Below are 20,077 nucleotides of genomic sequence, written 5' to 3'. Positions count from 1 at the left end.
ACTGAACGCGGTAAAGATTGTAGTACTGACCCATTCCTGTGGGACATGGGACTCTTCTAACCAGCCACTGACATGAGGAACTTCCATAGGCTTTGCTGAAACTTTCTTAAATCAACACTGCAGTCTGAGGCTACTCCTACAATTCCGTCCTTCCCTCTCTCCTTTCACTGGTGTCAGACCTATACTGCAGCCTAAAGGCTCACCTGTCTCTTCCTATGTCTTCCCGTTCATACATCAAAATAAATCTCTTGTGCATCTAACTCCATCTTTTGCTGTTCAGAGAACCTCAGCCACACAAGTTGGTGTGCTGATGTTTTGTGAGGGTATTTGCATCTCTATCCGTGAAGAGCGTTGACCTGCCGTGTTCATCTCCTGCTGGGTCCTTGTCTCGTTTGGGGAGTAAGGTTATGCTTTCTTCATATAATGAGTTAGAAAAGGTTCTCTCATTTTTATGATTTGAAAATGTTTGTGCTGATTTGGAATGTGTACATTACATATTTGGTGGAATTCAACTGTTGGGATATCTGTTCTTGATATTTTCTTTTTTTTTTTGGACGTGGACCATTTTTTTTTTTAACATCTTTATTGGGGTATAATTGCTTTACAATGGTGTGTTAGTTTCTGCTTTATAACAAAGTGAATCAGTTACACATACACATATGTTCCCATATCTCTTCCCTCTTGCGTCTCCCTCCCTCCCACCCTCCCTATCCCACCCCTCTAGGTGGTCACAAAGCACCGAGCCGATATCCCTGTGCCATGTGGCTGCTTCCCACTAGCTATCTACCTTACGTTTGTTAGTGTGTATATGTCCATGCCTCTCTCTCGCCCTGTCACAGCTCACCCTTCCCCCTCCCCATATCCTCAAGTCCGTTCTCCAGTAGGTCTGTGTCTTTATTCCCGTCTTACCCCTAGGTTCTTCATGACATTTTTTTTTCTTAAATTCCATATATATGTGTTAGCATACGGTATTTGTCTTTTTCTTTCTGACTTACTTCACTCTGTATGACAGACTCTAGGTCTATCCGACGTGGAACATTTTTAAAGACTTTACTGAATTTGTTACAATATTCCTTCCGTTTTATGTTTTGGTTTTCTGGCTGCGAAGCATGTGGCATCTTAGCTTCCTGACCAGGGATCGAACCCGCACCCCCTGTATTGGAAGGCAAAGTCTTAACCACTGGACTGCCGGGGGAGTCCCCTGATCTTGATATTTTCTTTTAAGAAAGACTATTCAGGTTTTTTTTATAGTCTTAAGTCAGTTTTGATTGGGACTTTTGATTTCAGCCTCTGTGGCAATGTGTATTTTCCAAAGATGGCCACAACGTTCACTCTCATTCCCACATGCTCTTCTGTAATGTGACCTTGCCACTTCCACGTGGAGAGGTAGAGTCTAATTCTCCACCCTTGAATTTGGGTGGTCTCTGTGGCCGGTTTGACGGATGGAATGCAGTGGAAATTACGCTGTGTAATTTACAGACATAGCCCTTATCAAACCTGGATATTTCTGCTTCCTGCCTCTTAGCCGTGGGTCACACTGTAAGAAGTATAACTATCCTCAGACCACGCTGCGAGAAACCTAAGCCGTGGATTATGAGACAATATCTGGAACGTGAAAGAAGGCAAAGAACACTGAGGCAAGAGACTTAAGAGTGAAGAAGTCATCTTCTTTGTCAAGTCCAGTGAAGGCTTCAGAGGACCCCAGCCTGAGCTACCGCCTGACAGCAACTGCATGAATGATCCCAAGTAAAGGCTCCCCAGCTGAGTCTGGTCAACCCACAGAATCATAAATTGTTGTTCTAAGCTGCTGAGTTTTATAATTGTATGGTTCATAGTGATAATTGATAACTGAATACCTGTGTACTCCATGAAAATAACTATAATAGCTGGAGCACACACACGCGCGCGCGAGCAGACACAAACATGCACACAACTGTGCAATTATTTTGAGAGCAACCAGTACAGTCAAGAATGGAGATTAAGGGCTATATTCCTTCAGAGAAGCAAAGACTCCAAGGTGAAATCCACATTCGCTTGGTTTTTCCCATGAGGGCAGTTTCTAAATGGGGGAGAGAGCTCAACATAAAATGGTGTCTTCCTAGGCTAAGTTGACAGAGAAACATCCAAATTGTTGGCCATCTCCTATGCTGTATATGTTCAGTGTGAGACTCCAGGAAAGCCAGCAGAAAATAGTAGCGAGCAGACTAAAAGCTGAGCAGGCTAGAGTGTCTGCCGAAGTGGAAGGGCTTCGACAAATGCATCCAGGCCATAGCTGAGATCCAGAAATGTCCTATCCTGGGGCTAAGGAACACATTTGAAAGGTGAAGACCAGTACTAAGATAATGGAGTTAAAATAGACAAGACCTAACAAGAACTGTAACTAACCCTTACCAGGATCAAGGTGACCCACTGGTACTCAATTTGCCTGTAAAAAGAAAACTTTTCTTCCTTTTTAGAGAATGAAGACATTGCCCAGAGCCTAAACAAGCATTCATTTAAAATGTTCAGCATGCAGGAAAAAACTATGAAGTGTGCTAAAAAAAAAAAGAACCCAATAATCAAAAACCAAAAGAGAAAACAGACACTATAAACAAATTCACACGTGATTCACATATTGATGTGAGCAGACAAAGACCTTTAAACAAACATTAAGAAATAATAGGGACTTCCCTGGTGGTCCAGCAGTAAAGAATCCGCCTTCCAACGCAGGGGACTTGGGTTTGATCCTGGGCCTGGGAACTAAAATCCCACATGCCACCAGGCAACTAGGCCCGCGCACCACAACTACTGAGCCCACATGCCTCAGATGAAAGCCTGCGTGCCGCAGACTACAGAGCCCATGCACTCTGGAGCCCGTGCGCCACAACTAGAGAGAGAAAAACCCGCACACCACAGCTAGAGAGAATCCCACATGCCGCAACTAGAGAGAAACCCGCGCACCACAACTAGAGAGAAGCTTGCGCGCTGCGACAAAAGATCTTGCATGCTGCAACAAAGATCCCGTGTACCTCAACTAAGAACCGACACAGCCAAAAAAATAATAAATTAATTAATTTAAAAAAATTAAAAATAAAATAAATATTTTTTTAAAAGAAATAATTACAATTAATGTGATAAAATACAGGAAAATATAGAGAGAATTTCACATTCTGGAGAGACAGAGGCCCATTATTGAATTCTGATCTTCGTCAGGACTAGAAGCCACGGTCTGAATGCCAAGGACAGAACAGGAACTTTCTCCACCTTAGGTCAGCCTGAGTAGAGCTGAATTGACCTGAAGTGACCTGTGTAGCCTCTTTGCAACATTTGGGAAGTAAGATGCCTCCAACACCTCATACACAACATCCCCTGTTTGCCTTAGTTCAGGCTGCTGTAACAGAATACCATGGACTGAGGGGCTTTAACAACAGAAATTTACTTCTCACAGTTCTGGAGGCTGGAAGTCCAAGATCAAGGCGCCAGCAGATCCGGTGTCCGCTGAGAGCCTGCTTCTCTTTGTAGACTTCTCGTGGTATCCTCCCAGGGCAGAGAGCAGAGCAGAGGGAAAGCAATTTCTCTGTGTCTTTTTAAAGGGCACTAATCCCATTCATGAGGGCTGCACCTCCTAATGCCATCACATTGGGGGTTAGGGTTTCAACATATGAATTGGAGGGGGACACAAACGTTCAGTCCATAGCACTGTTCTTCCCCAACGAGACTGGTAGACTATGAACTCAGTAAAGGAGCAGACTGTGGTTGTCCAGCCAACACCCAGCACAGTGCCTGATACATACAGGGAACTCGAATGTTTAGACTGGTCTTCTTGGACCGCGGAAAATCTTCATCTGAGAGCAGCCTGTGACCCTCCCAGAACCTTCCATGGCTGTCTCCTCACCTCCTACCGTGCCCTAAAAGAAATACTTGCCTTACAGGGTAGCTGTGTAGAGAAAGTCTCCAGAGCATTTGTCTCAAAACTGTTCTCTACCTTGAGAGGGGAGTTAAGAAAACGGAGAAGTTGACCAGTCACGAATGGCCACAAACCTTTAAGCAGCGTATTAACCTTCAGTGACTTTGCCAACTTACGGCCTTTTGAAAATCTCCATCACAGACCTAGTTCAAGTACAGACAAGGAGAATGTTCTCCAAATGTTTAACTATGACTACTGTTGTGGGCTGAATTTGTGTCCCTTGCCCCCATGTCCCCCATACCCCCTTCCTACACCCGTGTGTTGAGTCTTAACTCAGAATGTGACTGTATTTGGAAATACATGGGGTCTTTAAAGAGGTGATTAAGGTACAATGAGGTCATTTGACCTAATCCAATATGACTGGTTTCCTTACAAGAAGAGATTACCTAAGGGGAGAGGCCTCAGGAGAAACCAACCCTGTCAGCACCTTGATTTTGGACTTCCAGCCTCCAGAGCTATGAGAAGATTAACTTCTGCTACTTAAACCACCCAGTCTGCGGTACTTTGTTATGGCAGCCCCAACGGATTTATAGAGACCCTTTGTTTAGTGAAGCCTGGTAGGTTGGGGAGAGAGCCGCCTTTGGGGCATAGGGTCTGCTTCAACCTTGTTTTCTTCAGGAAAAGACCAGGAGAAGCTGATGTCTTCTCACCCGTCCCCCATCACCACACACAGCTCCTCCTTTAGTCCCACAGCCTTGGAAAGGAGAGTTCCTTTCCCAGCGCTTTTGTCAGAAGAGGCTGGTCATGGGAAGGTGGACCTCACGATAGACACGCTGTAACTCAGTCAGACGTTTGTCTCTGTCACCAGCCACCTAGTCCATATATCACGACGGTGAGAGACCTTAGCAGGACTTAATTTTCACATTATTTCCACAGACTGCACCGTCCCCTTGGTAACTTTTCTGAGACTTCACACTCTATGCCATTGTTTTCTTCTCCCCATCCCCTACTTTTTTTTTTAATCTCTTTTAATCTGGGATTAATGTTGTACATAAAAGAACCAAGCATTTGGGCTTCCCTGGTGGCGCAGTGGTTGAGAGTCCGCCTGCCGATGCAGGGGACACGGGTTTGTGCCCCGGTCCGGGAAGATCCCTCATGCCGCGGAGTGGCTGGGCCCGTGAGCCATGGCCGCTGAGCCTGCGCGTCCGGAGCCTGTGCTCTGCAACGGGAGAGGCCACAACAGTGAGAGGCCCGAGTAATGCAAAAAAATAAGTAAATAATGAAGGGTTATGTGCTTGAAGAAAACTAATATGGGGCCAGTGTCTTGATCTTCCTAAGCCAAAGGGAGGGTAGAGGTGAAGAGACAGGAGTCGTAGGACTGGGAGGCTGAGAGGAATGTGGTGAAAATGGCCAAAGAACAAAAAACAAACCCAAAAATCAAATAGAAGAAGTTTCTTCAGGGCCCAAGCCTCGGGATGGATGTTTGCTCTGGCAATACTGATTATGTAACTTAACACATCAGTGTTCAGATATGGGGGTGGAGTGAGGGTGGGGTGCAGGACCACTCAAGGAGTCTCAGCAGGAATGTCCTTTCCTATAAGATTATGCTAAGGGTAGGTACTCAGTGCCTGCGGTGAACTAAATGGGAAGGAAATCCAAAAAAGGGGATATATGTATACATAGAGCTGATTCACTTTGCTGTGCAGCAGAAACTAACACAACATTGTAAAGCAACTAGACTCCAATTAATTAAAAAAAAAAGATTATGCTAAGGGTAGGATGACCAGATAGAAGCTGTTGTTCAAATTCGTACACCTGTGAGTCTGAAAGGGGGCATTATTAATAAGTAAGCATAAACCAATACCATCCTTCGCAAACTGGGATGTAAATCACCCTGACTAGGGGTCACTTCCCTGGGCCAATTCTTTCTTTACTCATGTGGTACCCACAGTATCAAAAACGATGCAAATCACAACTAGTATTACTTAGCACGGTGTCTGGCATTTAGTTAAACGAAGTGTAAACCATCTTACTTTCCCCTGAGCAACTCTACCGAGAGGTAGATACAAACACTTACAAATTACAAGGAGGGACTTCCCTGGCGGTCCAGTGGTTAAGACTCTATGCTTCCACTGCAGGGGGCTCAGGTTCGATCCCTGGTCGGGGAACTAAGATCCCGGCTGCTGCGTGGCTCCCCCCCGCAAAAAAACACAAAAAACAAGGAATGCCTGCCACATCATTCCTGGAGGAGAGGGAATCCTAGTAATACAGGAAATTGGGACTTAAGTCTAGGAACTTCTTACTCAAAGGAAATTTCCCTCCAGAACATGCATTGGGCCATTACAACTCTATTGCTTCCAGGCCATACCCTCCCTCTTTCATTTATTTGGCTTTCTCTCTCTTCCTAAACTCTGCTCACATTGTGTGACCTATAGGAAGGTTTTCATGACCACAGCACTTCATTCTCATTGCTCCAGGTTTTGAAAGTTGATCAGAGACTAGCATCATTTTACCACGACTCACATGTGTTAATTTCACCTCCCAATGAACAGGTAAGGATTTTCCTTTATTTTGTGTCTAACATCACTCCCCCAAAGCACAATTCTTTAAAAATATCTGTAGGTGGATATATAGATTTAGATATCACATATAGGTATAGATACACACACAGAAAAGCAGGGTAGTTTCCCATGTTGGAACTAAATGAACTTGTCCCATTTCTCTGCATCTTGCTAATGGAAGATGCAGCCGTTATATCCTGGATGTTGCCCTTCACCTTAACCCCCGTAGTGGAGTTTGTGCCACGTATCTGCTGCACATACCAAAACGCAGTTTTCATTTTAGTCAGTTTTTTTAATTTTAGGAGGTCTGTTTGTTAGAACTGAAATCACACATGGACATGGACCCAGCTGGATTCATTTTATGAAAAGACCTATCATCATTTTGTCTACAAATTATATTATATAACATCTATTTATGAATTTTAAAAATAACTTAATTGAAAAGAAGCGAGGCCTATCTACAATGACCAAATTAAGAGCTACGCTTCAAGCATAAAGTTGAATTTCTCAAGTTAACCTAACCTTGATTTTGTGGGAATTTGACCAATAAGACCAAAAAATATTTAACCCAAACATATATTGTCATAAAATTTAGAGAATGGTTTAGATATCAAATAAGCAAGACACCAAAAGAGTTTTCCAAAGATTTATTGAAGCAGAAACAAGTTGGTCAGATACGTGATGGAAAAAAGCAGTTTTAATGGTATTCAAAAATACTTCTTAAAAAGTATTCTAGCACAAGGCGTCTTCGGTAAACTAGATTATGTTGTAAACTTTTTTCTAAATCTTTTACGAGTGTTGGTTCTCAAGAACTAGAGCTTATTCCTATTTCAAATCTATCTTGCACTCCTGAAAAAACTGCAGAAAGGCACTTGAAAGCTGTTTCTTTAAGATACGGATTTCTTTTTTATTCTCACTGGTAGTATTTTGCCGCATGGAGTACGTGCAGTTTTTATTCCAGGTCATCGTGATGCTGGGAAGTTTCGTTGATGACCTGTTGAGAAAAACAGAACTCAAATCAAATATAATACTACATACCAATGGTTAAATTACCCCATAAAGCATGTCAAAGAAAAATCCTAGCAAAGGCATATCACTTATTGTGAAAGTTGGAAGATCACGTTGGTTCTGCGTGACCAAGGGTCACAGCGAGCAGGGACAGATACATAGGTAAGACGTGCTTCACCTGTAGGCAAAATATGTATCTGATAGAATGTTATGACTTAAAAAAATAAACTTGAAAAATACTGTGTTTATGAAGAATAATGCTGTAATAATCATAGGCCGCAAAGTTTAAAAGCAATTAACACATATTAAAATGTACAGCAAGTACATTTTACGTGCAAGGGAAGATTACGATACATTTTGACCGTTTCTTTCCTGGCACAGAGAGGTAATGAGAAACTACTCGATCGTATGGCATGTCCTTGTATTACATCATGACAGGGTCTAGGAGTGTCCAGGGAAGGCCATTATGTCCAGGATCAAAACATTCCTGCTACTGAGGCAGTCTAATGAAACTAGTTTAGGAAGTAACTTACGGAAGCGGTACTCCTGTTTCAAATCAAGCACCAAAGGAAATCACTAATTTTAGACAAAGGCAGACTAGTATCCCACCTTCACATCTAGGAGCCAAATAATTAGATGGCTGTGTGTAGTGCTGGAAGAGGTCGACCTGTTCTCTTTTTAGGAGGCACGAGTGAAACTGAAACCTCCCAAATTATCTAGCTGTATCTGAGATAGACTTAGTGATCTAAAAGTGTATCAATGCCTGTCTGAAATTACTCCCATTTTGATTTAAAGATACCAACCTGTCCATCTCTGGTTTCAACCGTCTTAATCAGAAGTGTCCTTTTTGAATGGGTGTCAACCAGAGGGAGTGAATCCAGATTGGTTTCTGAATAAAGAAAACAGGTCCAAAATGAGTAAAAATGAAACTTTTTAAAAGGCAAGAGATGATTTTGTCCAAAGAATTATGATTTTTTGTTCATGATTGTTTAAAGCACTATTCCCAAAATAATTCTAAAGACTATCACCTGTTTTAAAACCCAGAGGCTAACAACACTAGCATCAGGATGAGACGGACTACTTCAGTGTATACTCCCACAGGAGGGAAAAAAAATGGGATTTCACTTTAACTGGACGTAGAAAATGTAAGACAGTACTTGTTTGAAAATTATGCCTATCTTAGAGAATTTTCTCTTGTATGGCATTTTTCAAGTATCATTTTAAAAATGAGTGCTTTATAGACAGAATGGTTACAAGCTGCTAACATTTTTCATAGGGACTTCCCTGGCGGTCCAGTGGTTAAGACTCCGTACTTCCACTGCAGGGGGCCCGGGTCTGATCCCTGGTGGGGGAACTAAGATCCCACATGCCGCACAGTGCAGCCGAAAAAATAAAATATTTCATAAAGGAGAATCAAATGCTTACCCCTCAGGTTCAGGGAAGAAAAGTTTGGAAGAGGCAGAGCAATCCTAGAAAGAGTTTATGAAGAAAAACAGTAACCTTTTCGGAAAACAACAAGGAATACATTTATACACTTCGTATTTTCATCAAATAAGAAGATTCACAATCCACAGGTGAGGGATTTGCTTCAGAAGCATCTACCTATGATCGGTCTCATTAGTACATTTAAATATTTTACTCCAAGCATTTTCTCCAAGGGGCTGGAGGTGTGACAGAGTGACTCTCGGTTTTCACAGAATCAATCGTAGGTTGAAATCCCAGCTCAGATATTGATTAACTGACTAGGACAAAAGAACTCAGATCTCCAGATCTGAACGGAAGGTTCCTCATCTGTAAAAAGTGGTAAATAGCTACCTTGAAGCAAGGCTCTGAAGATGAAATGAGATGATGCATGGAAAGCAAGGGGCATAATACCTCACACAGGGCAGCTTGGCATTCACTCCCACGAGCCCCCCGTTCCCCACCTGCTCTCCTCTCCTTCCAGCAGCTTCCTGTAGGTGGCAATCTCGATGTCGAGAGCCATCTTAACATTCAGCAGATCTTGGTATTCACGCAGGTGACGAGCCATCTCTTCCTTCATGTTCTGAATCTCGTCCTGCAGGCGGCCAATAGTGTCTTGGTAGTTAGCAGCTTCCACGGCAAAGTTCTCTTCCATTTCACGCATCTGGCGTTCCAGAGACTCGTTCTGCAGGAGAGATGAGAAAGGCTGTTTATTTCCCAGAAACAAACGAACAAACAGAGCTATCCCCCCAACCATTTCCAGACCATTTGCAATCCCTTTCCCTAGCAGCAAATGGGGAACGCTCCCATTTTCAGTGGAAAACACAAGTACCGAGTCCCCTTCCTAGTGGAAGCAATAATATAGGTAAACTAAAACCTTGGGATCTCCAAGTTCTTTTTGAAAATGTCTTGACAACTCATTTTAGTCTTTGGACTAAAATGTAAATTTTTCTCCCTTTGAGCAAAGTTTTCTTCCGATAGCACCCTGAGCTTGGCCACCTGAAACGGGTCCAAGCTGGTGATCGGCCCTCTCTTGCGCTGTGATACTCACGGTGCCTTTGAGGGCATCCACCTCGCAGGTGAGGGACTGCACCTGCCGACGGTACTCGTTCGACTCCTGCTTGGCCTGGCGCAGGGCATCGTTGTTGCGGTTAGCAGCCTCGGAGAGGTCAGCGAACTGTCAGGGAGGAAGCAGAAACCTGGGTCACCCACGTGCCTCGTCCACAAGTCCTCTGAGGTTCTACCTGGCCCGGATAATGGAGACGGCTTAAAGATGGCAGACAGACAAATACGTAAACAAGGCATGATACCAACCAACTTTTACACTCAAAGCTCAAATTGCAACGTGATCAGGATACGCCTAATTTGTTTTGAAAACCAAAGGAAATGAGGTGGAAGGCCAATGTTGAGATTTCCAAGTAGAAATCCCCTCTGTTTCCCTCGTTTTCAAAGGGTGGAGGTCAAGGGCAAGAGGGTAACCTGGAAGTACGGTGACAGCGGGGCAGTGGCAAGGGCGTCTGCTATTCTAACGGAGGGGGTGTGAGTTGCGGGGAGGAGGCAGCAAGAGATAAAACTCGCGCAGGAGGAAAAGCCAGCTAAACGTGGCAGGGAAAAGGTACTCAGGAATCGCAGACAGGTACAGCGTTTTCAGAAAAGAATGCTTTTCTTCCGATCCGGCCACACTTGCTCGTTTCGCACCTTGGACTTGTACCATTCCTCAGCCTCCTGGAGGTTCTTGGCGGCCACGCTCTCGTACTGCTGGCGGACGTCACGCAGGGCAGCCGTGAGGTCGGGCTTGGAAACATCCATATCGATCTGGACGTGCTGTTCTTGAATCTGGGCCTGCAGCTCCTGGATTTCCTGAGGAAAGAAAAGAGAGAAGGTCAGCCGTGCCAAGTACGGGGGGCAGCTTCACCCACAGTGGTTCACACACTGTGACTCCTCTTACCTCATCGTGTAGTTTCTTCAAAAAGGCAATCTCTTCTTGCAAGGATTCCACTTTACGCTCCAGGTCCAGACGTGCCAATGAAGCATTGTCAACATCCTGTTTCCAAAAGAGAAAAGGCAGGGCATGAAGGAGGATGCTAACGTCTGTGGCCTAGCCCATGTATTCATTTCAAATGAACTATATGAACTTAGGTCTCTTTATTATAAAGAAGGGCACTGACGAATTTTATACCCTTCGAAGAAGTTTGTAAATCACCCCCATGCTACAGCATACTGTTTTTTTTTCTTCAGTAACAAATTTGAATTGCGGTCTGCTGAGTTGTACTCAGGGTGACCAGTAGACAATTTTAAAATAAATAAGTGTATGCCAACATGGCAGGCTGCGGTCAATCAATTATTATTGAATCCACATTATATCAGTGAAGTTTCTATTACTTTTTTAAATCTAGGAAATCAATGCCACAGCATTTTGGGGGGTTCACATCATGGAACAGTAGGATGATGGGAGTCCGTCAGGTTTCACAACTTCGTGTGTACGTGAGAACGTGCAGAACAGAAATTAGTGCTCCAGAAGTGTCAGCAGATAGTACGTAAGCTCTTTTATCCCCCCCTCTACTCAAACCTTTTGAAATTTATCCTTGGGGTCCCAAGCAAGTCATCTGGCACTCAAGCTACAAGGCTAGATTTATACTCCAATTCAGGATGCGCCCCGGCACAAGCGTAGCTCAGGCAAATAAGGAACAAGAAGTGTAACCCTGAACTGTATTTGCTTTGCTTCCTCTGGTAGATTTTTCTCCTGGAACTCCCCTATCTCATCCCACAAGGGTGTGGCCACATCTTTTTCACTTAGCTCTGTGTCAGTTTGGTTCCTCAGCTTGTTTCAGAATGACTGATCAAAATGCATACGGTGTTAACTGTATGTAAAATTTGTGCTGCTCTGGTCTCCTTCTCTGTTTCCACAATCTGTAAACTGCTACAACCCAAAGATTTAATTTCCCCTGAAGGGAATGTCGTGAGGATTTTTATACCTCTTATCTTGTAAGCAGTTATATTTGGAGTACAGTTTATAGCTTTACAGTCTTAAAATATTGACATGCTTCTATCACCTTCATGGAAAAATGAGTGAGGAGTGAGTGATAAAAAAAGATCAGCCTTGGAGAAAAAATTTCATTTTTGCTTGCTGTTAAACCCTACAAAAGATATACAAGATGATTTACTCTATAGAAAAGTTCAGTGTGTCACATTCTGCTTCTTCGAAGAGAATGTGAGGGGTTTTACCTCATCCCTAAATAGGGACAATTTATACTAATATTGTTTTACATGAGGTTGCTACTGGGGGTAGAAAACACTACAGACATGATGATCAGAAATGCCCCACGACTAAAATAAACTACTCATTGCTGTGTTTAATTTGGTAAATGTATTTCTGCCTCAAAATGTTATTCTAGACTGTTCGTCTGAAGGAGCTTTTATAGTCGTCCCAGTAAGTGTTCAGGAGAATGCAACTATGCTGGCGACTCTTCCTGCTTTGGGATTCCAATTTTAAGTTAAAAATCATTTAAGGCCATCTATCTTTGGAGCAAGAAAACCTTTTACTTAAAACCCCATTCTTCATTTTCAGGTTTATGCTTTATGGAGAGGACATGCTAAGGAATACAAAGGTTCAAAGAAGAAAGGCCTTTCCACATGTAAGGTATGACTGTAGCTTTAAGAAGTCTTCACATCACATACTTGGAGTCTGGGCCAGATATTAGATAACGGATGTTAGCAAATACTTGTGTCCAATTAGAACGGTGCTTGCATCATTACATAGTCAGTAAGAATGCAGCCTGTTGCAAAGCGTCTCTGGGAGCACAAAGACTCCTATTCTTTCCAGCCAGAACGGCCCCACTTGCCAGGATGTCTGTATCTACATTCCACAGTGAAGCCTGTAGAAACCATTAATACCTTTCAGCCAATAGTTGTGCATAGGGATACTGCTATCTAAGCTTAGGGCCACAGTAGAACTTGCAGCGAAGCGAAGAAAAGAAACTTGCTGGCTTAAGTCCAGTTAAACTAAGTTTCTTATCCTCCAATACATTTTACATTTGAAACTACAGGGCAGAACTGCGCTTTTGGGGGCCTTGTAAAAGGCAGCCAACTTGACTTTGGCAAACAGCCATCTAAATCAAACTGTAACTGTTCGAGATCAGAATATCAACGTGTTGCAAAAATGAAACGGAAAAAATGATTTGTTTGGAAAAAAAATCTTGAAACACAGTAAAAAGTTAAAGACTTCCCTTTATGTCCTAGAGAACGGTTTGATCATTCAAGGGTTTTTGTCCGGAGCAGCTCCGAACTGCGGTCTTTCTGCCACTCGGGGGCTTGGAGCGCAGACGTGAAGTTTGGCACAATTTATACTTGGGTTAAAGCAACTTTTAGAACTGCTCGTGGGGCGCGTGGGTGGGTGGCGTCCGGTGGCTGCGAGTGGGAACAGAATCTACAAACCTGTCTGAAAGACTGCAGGGTGCTCTCGGCTTCCTCCCTCTGAAGCATCTCCTCCTGCAACCTGAAACAGGCGCGCGTTAACCACAGGGGCACGGGGAAACCGCCAGGGGCGGGGCGACCACACCCAAACACCCGGCCGTGGCCGCCAGACCAGCGCTGCTGCGCCACCTCCGCGGGCAGCCAGCGACCGCGGCTTTTGGGGCTGCTGCCCTCGGCTAGTTTGAGCGGGGCCTTGGCCACCGCGTGGAAAGGCAATCACGGTTGCCACCACGACCTGCGAGACGACCGCCACCACCCCACCCCGGAGGAGACTCTGCAGTCTCTTTGTCTCGCTCCCTGCACGGCCCCGTGGCTGGCAGCCCGCCGTGGGAGGTGTGGGAAGGGGGGGGGCAGGAAGCTTTCTCAAAGTTTGGGGAAGTCGCACGCATCGTTTGCAAGGGGCTTCGAGGACAGACAGAGCGGTAGTTTTAAGAAATCTGAAACTTTCTGAGACAGGCGTTCTTGGGCAAATGAGTGGGGCTAGAGAGGAAACGCTAACTTGCAAGATCTGGGTTCAGGGCGGGGCCGCGCCGCAGCAGTCACAGCCCTGCTCCCCCGCTGTCCCCCGGGCAGCCGCCGCCCGGGCCACATCCCCAAGGGCGTGGCGGCTCCGCTTCCCCTCTCCTTCCCTCCCGCGGCCCCGCGTGGGCGCCTCCTTACTTCTCCCGGAGACGCATGATGTCCTCGGACAGGTTGTCGCGCTCCACCTCGACGCGGGCTTTGTCGTTGGTGAGTTGGTCCACCTGCCGGCGCAGCTCTCTCATCTCCTCCTCGTAGAGGTCCCCCAGGCGCGACTTGCCCTGGCCCTTGAGCTGCTCGAGCTCGGCCAGCAGGATCTTGTTCTGCTGCTCCAGGAAGCGCACCTTGTCGATGTAGTTGGCGAAGCGGTCGTTCAGCTCCTGCAGCTCCACCTTCTCGTTGGTGCGGGTGTTCTTGAACTCGGTGTTGATGGCGTCGGCCAGCGAGAAGTCCACCGAGTCCTGCAGCAGGCGCACGCCGGGCACGCTGCTCCGCAGGCGCATGGCCGCGGAGCGCGTGGCGTACACGCCGCCCGGGGACGAGGCGTAGAGGCTGCGGCTGGTGCTGGGGCGCAGCGCGCTGCCCAGGCTGTAGGTGCGGGTGGCCGTGGTCACGTAGCTCCGGCTGGAGCTCGGCCGGCTCGCGGTGCCAGGGCCGCCGAACATCCTGCGGTAGGAGGACGAGGACACGGACCTGCTGGACATGACTGCAGAGGGCGGCGGTGGGCTGGGCGGCTGCGGTGGCGCGGGCTAGCTCCGGGAGGAGAGGCGCGCGAGGGCGCGGTGGGTGTGGGCAAAGGGAGCGCTGCTGAGTCTCTGGAGCGGAGAGCCCGGAGCGAGAGTGGCAGAGGACGGGACCCCGCCGAGGGCGCAGATTTTATAAGCCGGTTAGGAAGCAGGGTCCCCTCCCACTGCCATCCCGGAGGCAGAGTGCGCCAACCAATGGGGAAGGCTGGGCGGGGGGTTAGGGCGGGGGCGCCCTGGAGCCTTGCTCCTCCCCCGTCCTCCGCCCTGGGGACTGGGTACAGTCTCGGTTACTTCATGGCTGGGCTGGGGATTTCGGGGGCTTTCCTGATGGTGGCCCGGGCTCTGCTCACCTCTGGGTGCTGAAAAAGGCGGGGTCGCTCAGTGGTGGGGGGACCCGCCGGGGACTGGACCGGAGGGGTCCCGGGCACCGAGCCAGAGCGGCGCGGGAGGGGCGCGCAGCAACGGGGCTGCGGTCCGCAGGGAGCGGGTGGGTGGGGAGACCCGCGGGAAGAGGGGGAGTGCGGGTTCCAGCAGATCGGAAGGCGTGGACAAAGAAACAAAGAGGGTCTGGGATTGGAGCGTGAGGTGGGAGCGCGCACAGCCCGGGACGCAGGGCTCGAGCCCCCCGCGCAGCCTTGCGCACGGCTTGCTGCGGAAGGGGCGTCGGTCGGGCCCCATCTCTCTTCGCCCTCTAGTCTTGGAGAGCCCTCTCCGGGGACCTGACGGGCTGGGTCCGGCTTTGGGCGGCGGGAACTGCGAGGAAAGCCCGGGGGAGATGGGTGGGGTCGCTGAGTCACTGGCGGCGAGTCATTGCGCCGGGCCGTCCCGCCGAGGTCGAGGGCTGCTAGCGGTTCAGGGAAACCGTTAGACGAGATTGACCCAAGTCTCCCCGGGCGCGCGCGCGCGCGCGCATTTGTTGGAAGTTTTACGCAACTTCGAGCTGGGCCTGCGCTTTCTTGTGTGCAGTTCGCCTGCGTGGAGACTAGGACGCCCGTAAATTCTTAAGAACTCGCCAAAGTCTGTTGATTTTGCTCCAATGTGCAGACTTCTCTTTAGTAAGAAACTTCGGCCTGGCCTCTATAACCGCCAAACGCGGGTCTGCGGCATCACAAACGCACTCCGGGAAGGTTCTTCTTGCAAAGTTCCCTCCCACCCTTCCCTCCGGTCTCCTCTCGGCCTACCCCTGCCCCCATAAAACCACACCCGGCTTTTAACGTGATGTGGAAGTTTGGGGTGAAAGAGGAAACTCAGCGTCTGCAGTGGCAAAATCAAATTGTTCAATGGTTTTTCTGCTGTAGCGGAAGTCATTAAAGGTATAATCTGCATCAGTTATAGAATTAATTAGGTATTACTTTAAATGCTGAATTCGATGAATGAAAGGCAATTTTATACCTCAAATGATAATGTTTGAGGGAAGTAGATTTATGTGTTCGTTTTGTCTCAGCGATGGTGCTCACTGCAGGATTCTGGTGACTTGTCTGGGAAATGTCACTGGTCCCTTGGCCTGTTTTCCAGAAGAATTCTTGCAATTGGTCTCGGAGTGAGGGAGATAAAACTTGTCTACAGAGCAAAAAACTTTTGGTCTAGGGCACCAAAAGAGTGTTCAGATTCTCACACCAAAACCTTCCAGGTAAATCACTCAACAGGGTTTTTGTTGCGATATTAGTAACATGCAGAGCAGTGTGGTTACCCCCAAAGGGAGACGAAGAGAGCCAATCCAAGCCAGTCTTTTAGTGATATCTGTAGCAATGTAAAAATCAGAGGTTTGTGTTTTCTTTTGTATTTACAAGACCGAAGGAGTATTGAGAGGATTAGCCCCAAAACCACTGTAAAAATAAAAGCATCTTGATTCTATAGTGAGTGGGGGTGGGAGGGTAAGGGGGAAGTAAAAATTCTTCCGCTTTTGTTTTGTGTTTTGGAAGGGGGGTGCTGGAAGTTACCTGGCATTTAAGAAAAGTAGTTTAGAACCAAATGAAGGGTTTATTCCAGCTTCTTTGTACAAGCCTCTTTTAGGCAATATTTTGTTTACTGCATTTCAGTTAGTTCTGGCAAATGGGGCTGCCAAGGTCGAAAACTGCAGGACCCCTTGCGGTACAGCTCCCCTGCTGTGGACTTCCTTAATTCTCTCCTTCCCTGGGAGGCTGCGGGTCCCTCCCGAGCATTCCTGGGGCGTGGTGCCCTGGCAGACCAGCTTATGCTCCATGTTACCGTCTTGCTCTCAGAGCGCCCTTTATTCAAGCCACTGCTCAACAAATGTCACCATTGTGAGTTTGCCTGGAACCCTTAGGAGGAGAAAAAGCCATCTCCCTCTGGGGGGAAGGGAGGGTGGACCTTACGCCCACCTAAAATGCTGATCCCAGGGCAACAAGCTGGTGCTGTCAGAGGACTCTTGCTGACTGACTCACTACGGAAAATGAGGGCAAGGCTCTGGTGCGGTGTGGCAGGGTGCCCTGTTGGTGACCACAGCAAATTCCTCAGGCCTGTGGCGACTTCCTCTGGGATGGATGCTGGCCCTCATCATCATCTGGGGGTATCCCTCCTCCTTTCTAACCTGTCCCTGATCTGTATTCTCAGGACTGTGATATGTTCACTTGCTGTCCTTCCTAGTCAGCCTAGGCTGCTATAACAAAGTACCATAGACTGGAGGGCTTAAGCAACAAATGTTTATTTCTCCCAGCTCTTGAGGCAGGAAGTCCAAGATCAAGGTGCCAGCTGATTTGGTGTCTGATGAGGGTCTGCTTGCTGGTTTGCAGATGGCCACCTTCTTGCTGTGTCCGCAGGTGGCAGAAGGAGTGCATGTTCTGGTCTCTTCCTTTTCTTATGAGGACACTAATCCCATCTTAGGGGCCCCACCCTCATGACCTCATCTAAATCTAATTACCTTCCTAAGACCCCACGTCTGAACAGCCGCAGATTAGGGCTACAACATATAAATTTTAGGGGTCACAAACATTCAATCTGTAATACTTGCTATACACCACGTGCACACACACACACACACACACACGCACACACACACGCCCACACAGACACAGTATCCGATGTGTCCTTCCTATTAGAAATTGCCATAGCTTGGGGTGGACTGTAGAGTGTAGAAAAGCGAAGGTTACAAAAACACTATTACTCATTCATATAGAATGCATGAGATTTTGGAAAGAATTCATTTGATTCTGAGGTAAAGTATACACCAACCAGGACAGTGCCTCAACCAAGGAGGGCTAGTCATCGATGAAGGAAATCAATATGTCTGAACTAACATCCTTGAGCATGATAACTAATCCTTCTCTATCTGTGCCCCCATGTTCTTAGCTACCTTTTGGAAGTAAACAGTACGTAGACATAGATTTCTCGGTTTTCATATTTATTTTTTGATTGATGTGAAAACCTATTTCCAGAGTGTTTTCGAACGCTGGACCCTGAAGCATCTTCAAACACTGCCTACTGCAAGTTGTATATAAATAAGGACACAGTGGTACAGTGTGTAGGCCAGGCGTAAACATTACCAAATCTGAAGTACTAACAGTGATTTTGGAATTTGCAAGCTGTGGTGATGTCAGTTGAATCAGGCGATTTGAACTGACGGACCAGCCAGCCATGCGGAGAGGAGCTTAGTGGCCTGTGGAGGCTTTAGGAGAGCTGGTTGGCAGGAGGTCATGCCAAGAGGACAGCTTCTAGCTGGATCGCCTGGACGGAATGTCAGCAATGAGAAGGTGGATAAAGTGAGAGGGTGAAAATCATGGCAAAATCTAAAGGGCATAGTATTAAAGATAATAATAATAATCAATAATAGAAGTGCTTTAACTTCTGTGTCTGCTGGAGGACAGGAAACTTGTATGTGTTTAGTTTAACCTAATGCTCTCCTAGCATCCTGCGGGATAGATGAGATCATCCATTTTAAACACTAGGCAACTAAGAAGCAGGCCAAAAACCTGCCCATGGTCATATAAGTAGCAGTGGAGGCAGGAAGGGTGGAAGCATTTGAATGGAGCCCTTTCTGATTCCAAATGCACGTTTCTTTTCTCTTTGTCTTGATAAAATTTTGCTTGCTATTAAGCAGTTTAATTCACAAATATCATTTAGGGGCATACTGTGTTTCAGGAGCTGCAGAGGGAGGATAACTGCCCGATGGTGTTGTGAAGGAGCAGATTCCTAAAGGAATTTGGGGATAGAATATCATGTTTTATGTTATTCAAACAGTGTGATTCATAATAGATAAGAAGGGAGTTTGGTTTTTACCTGACTCTAAATCCTTACTTCGAGAGTGAAATATTTTCACCTGGACTCCTTTCAGTCTCTTGAAAGGCGTTATATCCAAGGTTGGACTTAGCTCATCTCACACCCTAAACCCCACCACCCACAGGAGCTTCCCCTTCAGAACTACCCCTGTCTATTTAAGGCAACATAGCAAACTAACAAGATTGGAAACTTTCATCATCCTTGCCACCTCCTTACCCTTCGATGGCTCAGATCCCGTGTGTGTCCTGTCCGTTGCTTTCTGCACACACTCCTGTTATGTTGCTGTGACTCACATCCAAGCCATTTTTTTACCTCATCCCAGCAGTACTGCAATTGGCTTCCCTTCTTCCAGGCTCTGCTTACCCCCACCAGTGTGTCTGACTTTGAACCAAAACCTCTTTTTTTTAACAACTGCATGCTTGAGACTCCCTAAAGATCCAAAGTGAATCACTCATTCCCTTGTGAGAAGGTTAAGTTCCAGGAGGGTAGAGACTTTTCTCTCTTTTGTTCACTGGCCTATCTCCAGTGCCTGCAGAGAAGCCTGGTGCATTTGTTGAATGTATGAATTAGTGCGTTTGCAGTTCATAAAGGGAGGGAGGGAAGAAAGAGGAGACTAATATTTACTAGTGTCTATTATGTTCAAGCAGTGTGCTAGTCATTTTAAACATGACGTCCTCTAATCTTTAAAGGGTATTATGATCCACAGCTTTTAGTAACTGACTCAAAACACAGGTATTGAATATTTACCATGTTCCAGGCATCCTGCTAGACAGCAGGGAACGTGAACAAGGCAGGTATAATCCATGTGCTCTTGGGACGTAGAGCTGAGTCCATGTGTACGTATGTGTGGTACAGAGAGACAATACTTAAGTAAAGGAACAAACCAAAGAATTGCAGTTAGTACAATTACAAGTAGAAATTTTGCTTCAGCGGAAGTTGAGGCCATAGTTTGACAGTGGCTTTTGAAAGCTAGGCTAAGGATGTTCCCATCCATCCTGAGTTCCCACTGCTCCCACCAAGACAGCAATTTCAGTGGGGCCCTAAGTTCTTTTCTATTCCATGAATACACCACATTTCCCCCGCCCTCACATCTTTCCTCACATTCCGTTCATCAGGCAGGGGAACTCGTTTTCTGCACTGCCTGCAGCACTTCTTGGTATACTCAGGTAAGTTGAGAAACTTTTCAT

General features: G+C 46.5%; 1 protein-coding gene across 1 annotated transcript; it reads right to left on the bottom strand.

Annotated features, from left to right (window-relative positions):
* Positions 1–7,079: 7,079 nt before the first annotated feature.
* On the bottom strand, positions 7,080–14,747 carry VIM (vimentin). Its single transcript, XM_060006313.1, has 9 exons — positions 14,050–14,747; positions 13,351–13,411; positions 10,865–10,960; positions 10,615–10,776; positions 9,968–10,093; positions 9,381–9,601; positions 8,881–8,924; positions 8,259–8,344; positions 7,080–7,441 (listed from the first exon to the last, which is right to left on the bottom strand). The coding sequence occupies exons 1-9, from the start codon at positions 14,610–14,612 to the stop codon at positions 7,400–7,402; spliced, it is 1,401 nt and encodes a 466-aa protein (XP_059862296.1). The 5' UTR covers positions 14,613–14,747; the 3' UTR covers positions 7,080–7,399.
* Between the last annotated feature and the right edge of the window lie 5,330 nt (positions 14,748–20,077).

Source organism: Delphinus delphis, chromosome 2 (assembly GCF_949987515.2).
Source record: "Delphinus delphis chromosome 2, mDelDel1.2, whole genome shotgun sequence".
NCBI lineage: Eukaryota > Metazoa > Chordata > Mammalia > Artiodactyla > Delphinidae > Delphinus > Delphinus delphis.
Note: the sequence above shows the minus strand (reverse complement) of the source record. Positions and strands in the feature narration are given on the sequence as shown.

Excerpts from the sequence above, each read along its gene's own strand:
- VIM (XM_060006313.1), bottom strand. The coding sequence starts at position 14,612 with ATGTCCAGCAGGTCCGTGTCCTCGTCCTCCTACCGCAGGATGTTCGGC. Across the intron at positions 13,412-14,049 it reads ATCATGCGTCTCCGGGAGAA|GTTGCAGGAGGAGATGCTTC; the intron begins GTAAGGAGGCGC and ends CGCCTGTTTCAG. Across the intron at positions 8,925-9,380 it reads CTGGAAGGAGAGGAGAGCAG|GATTGCTCTGCCTCTTCCAA; the intron begins GTGGGGAACGGG and ends AACTCTTTCTAG.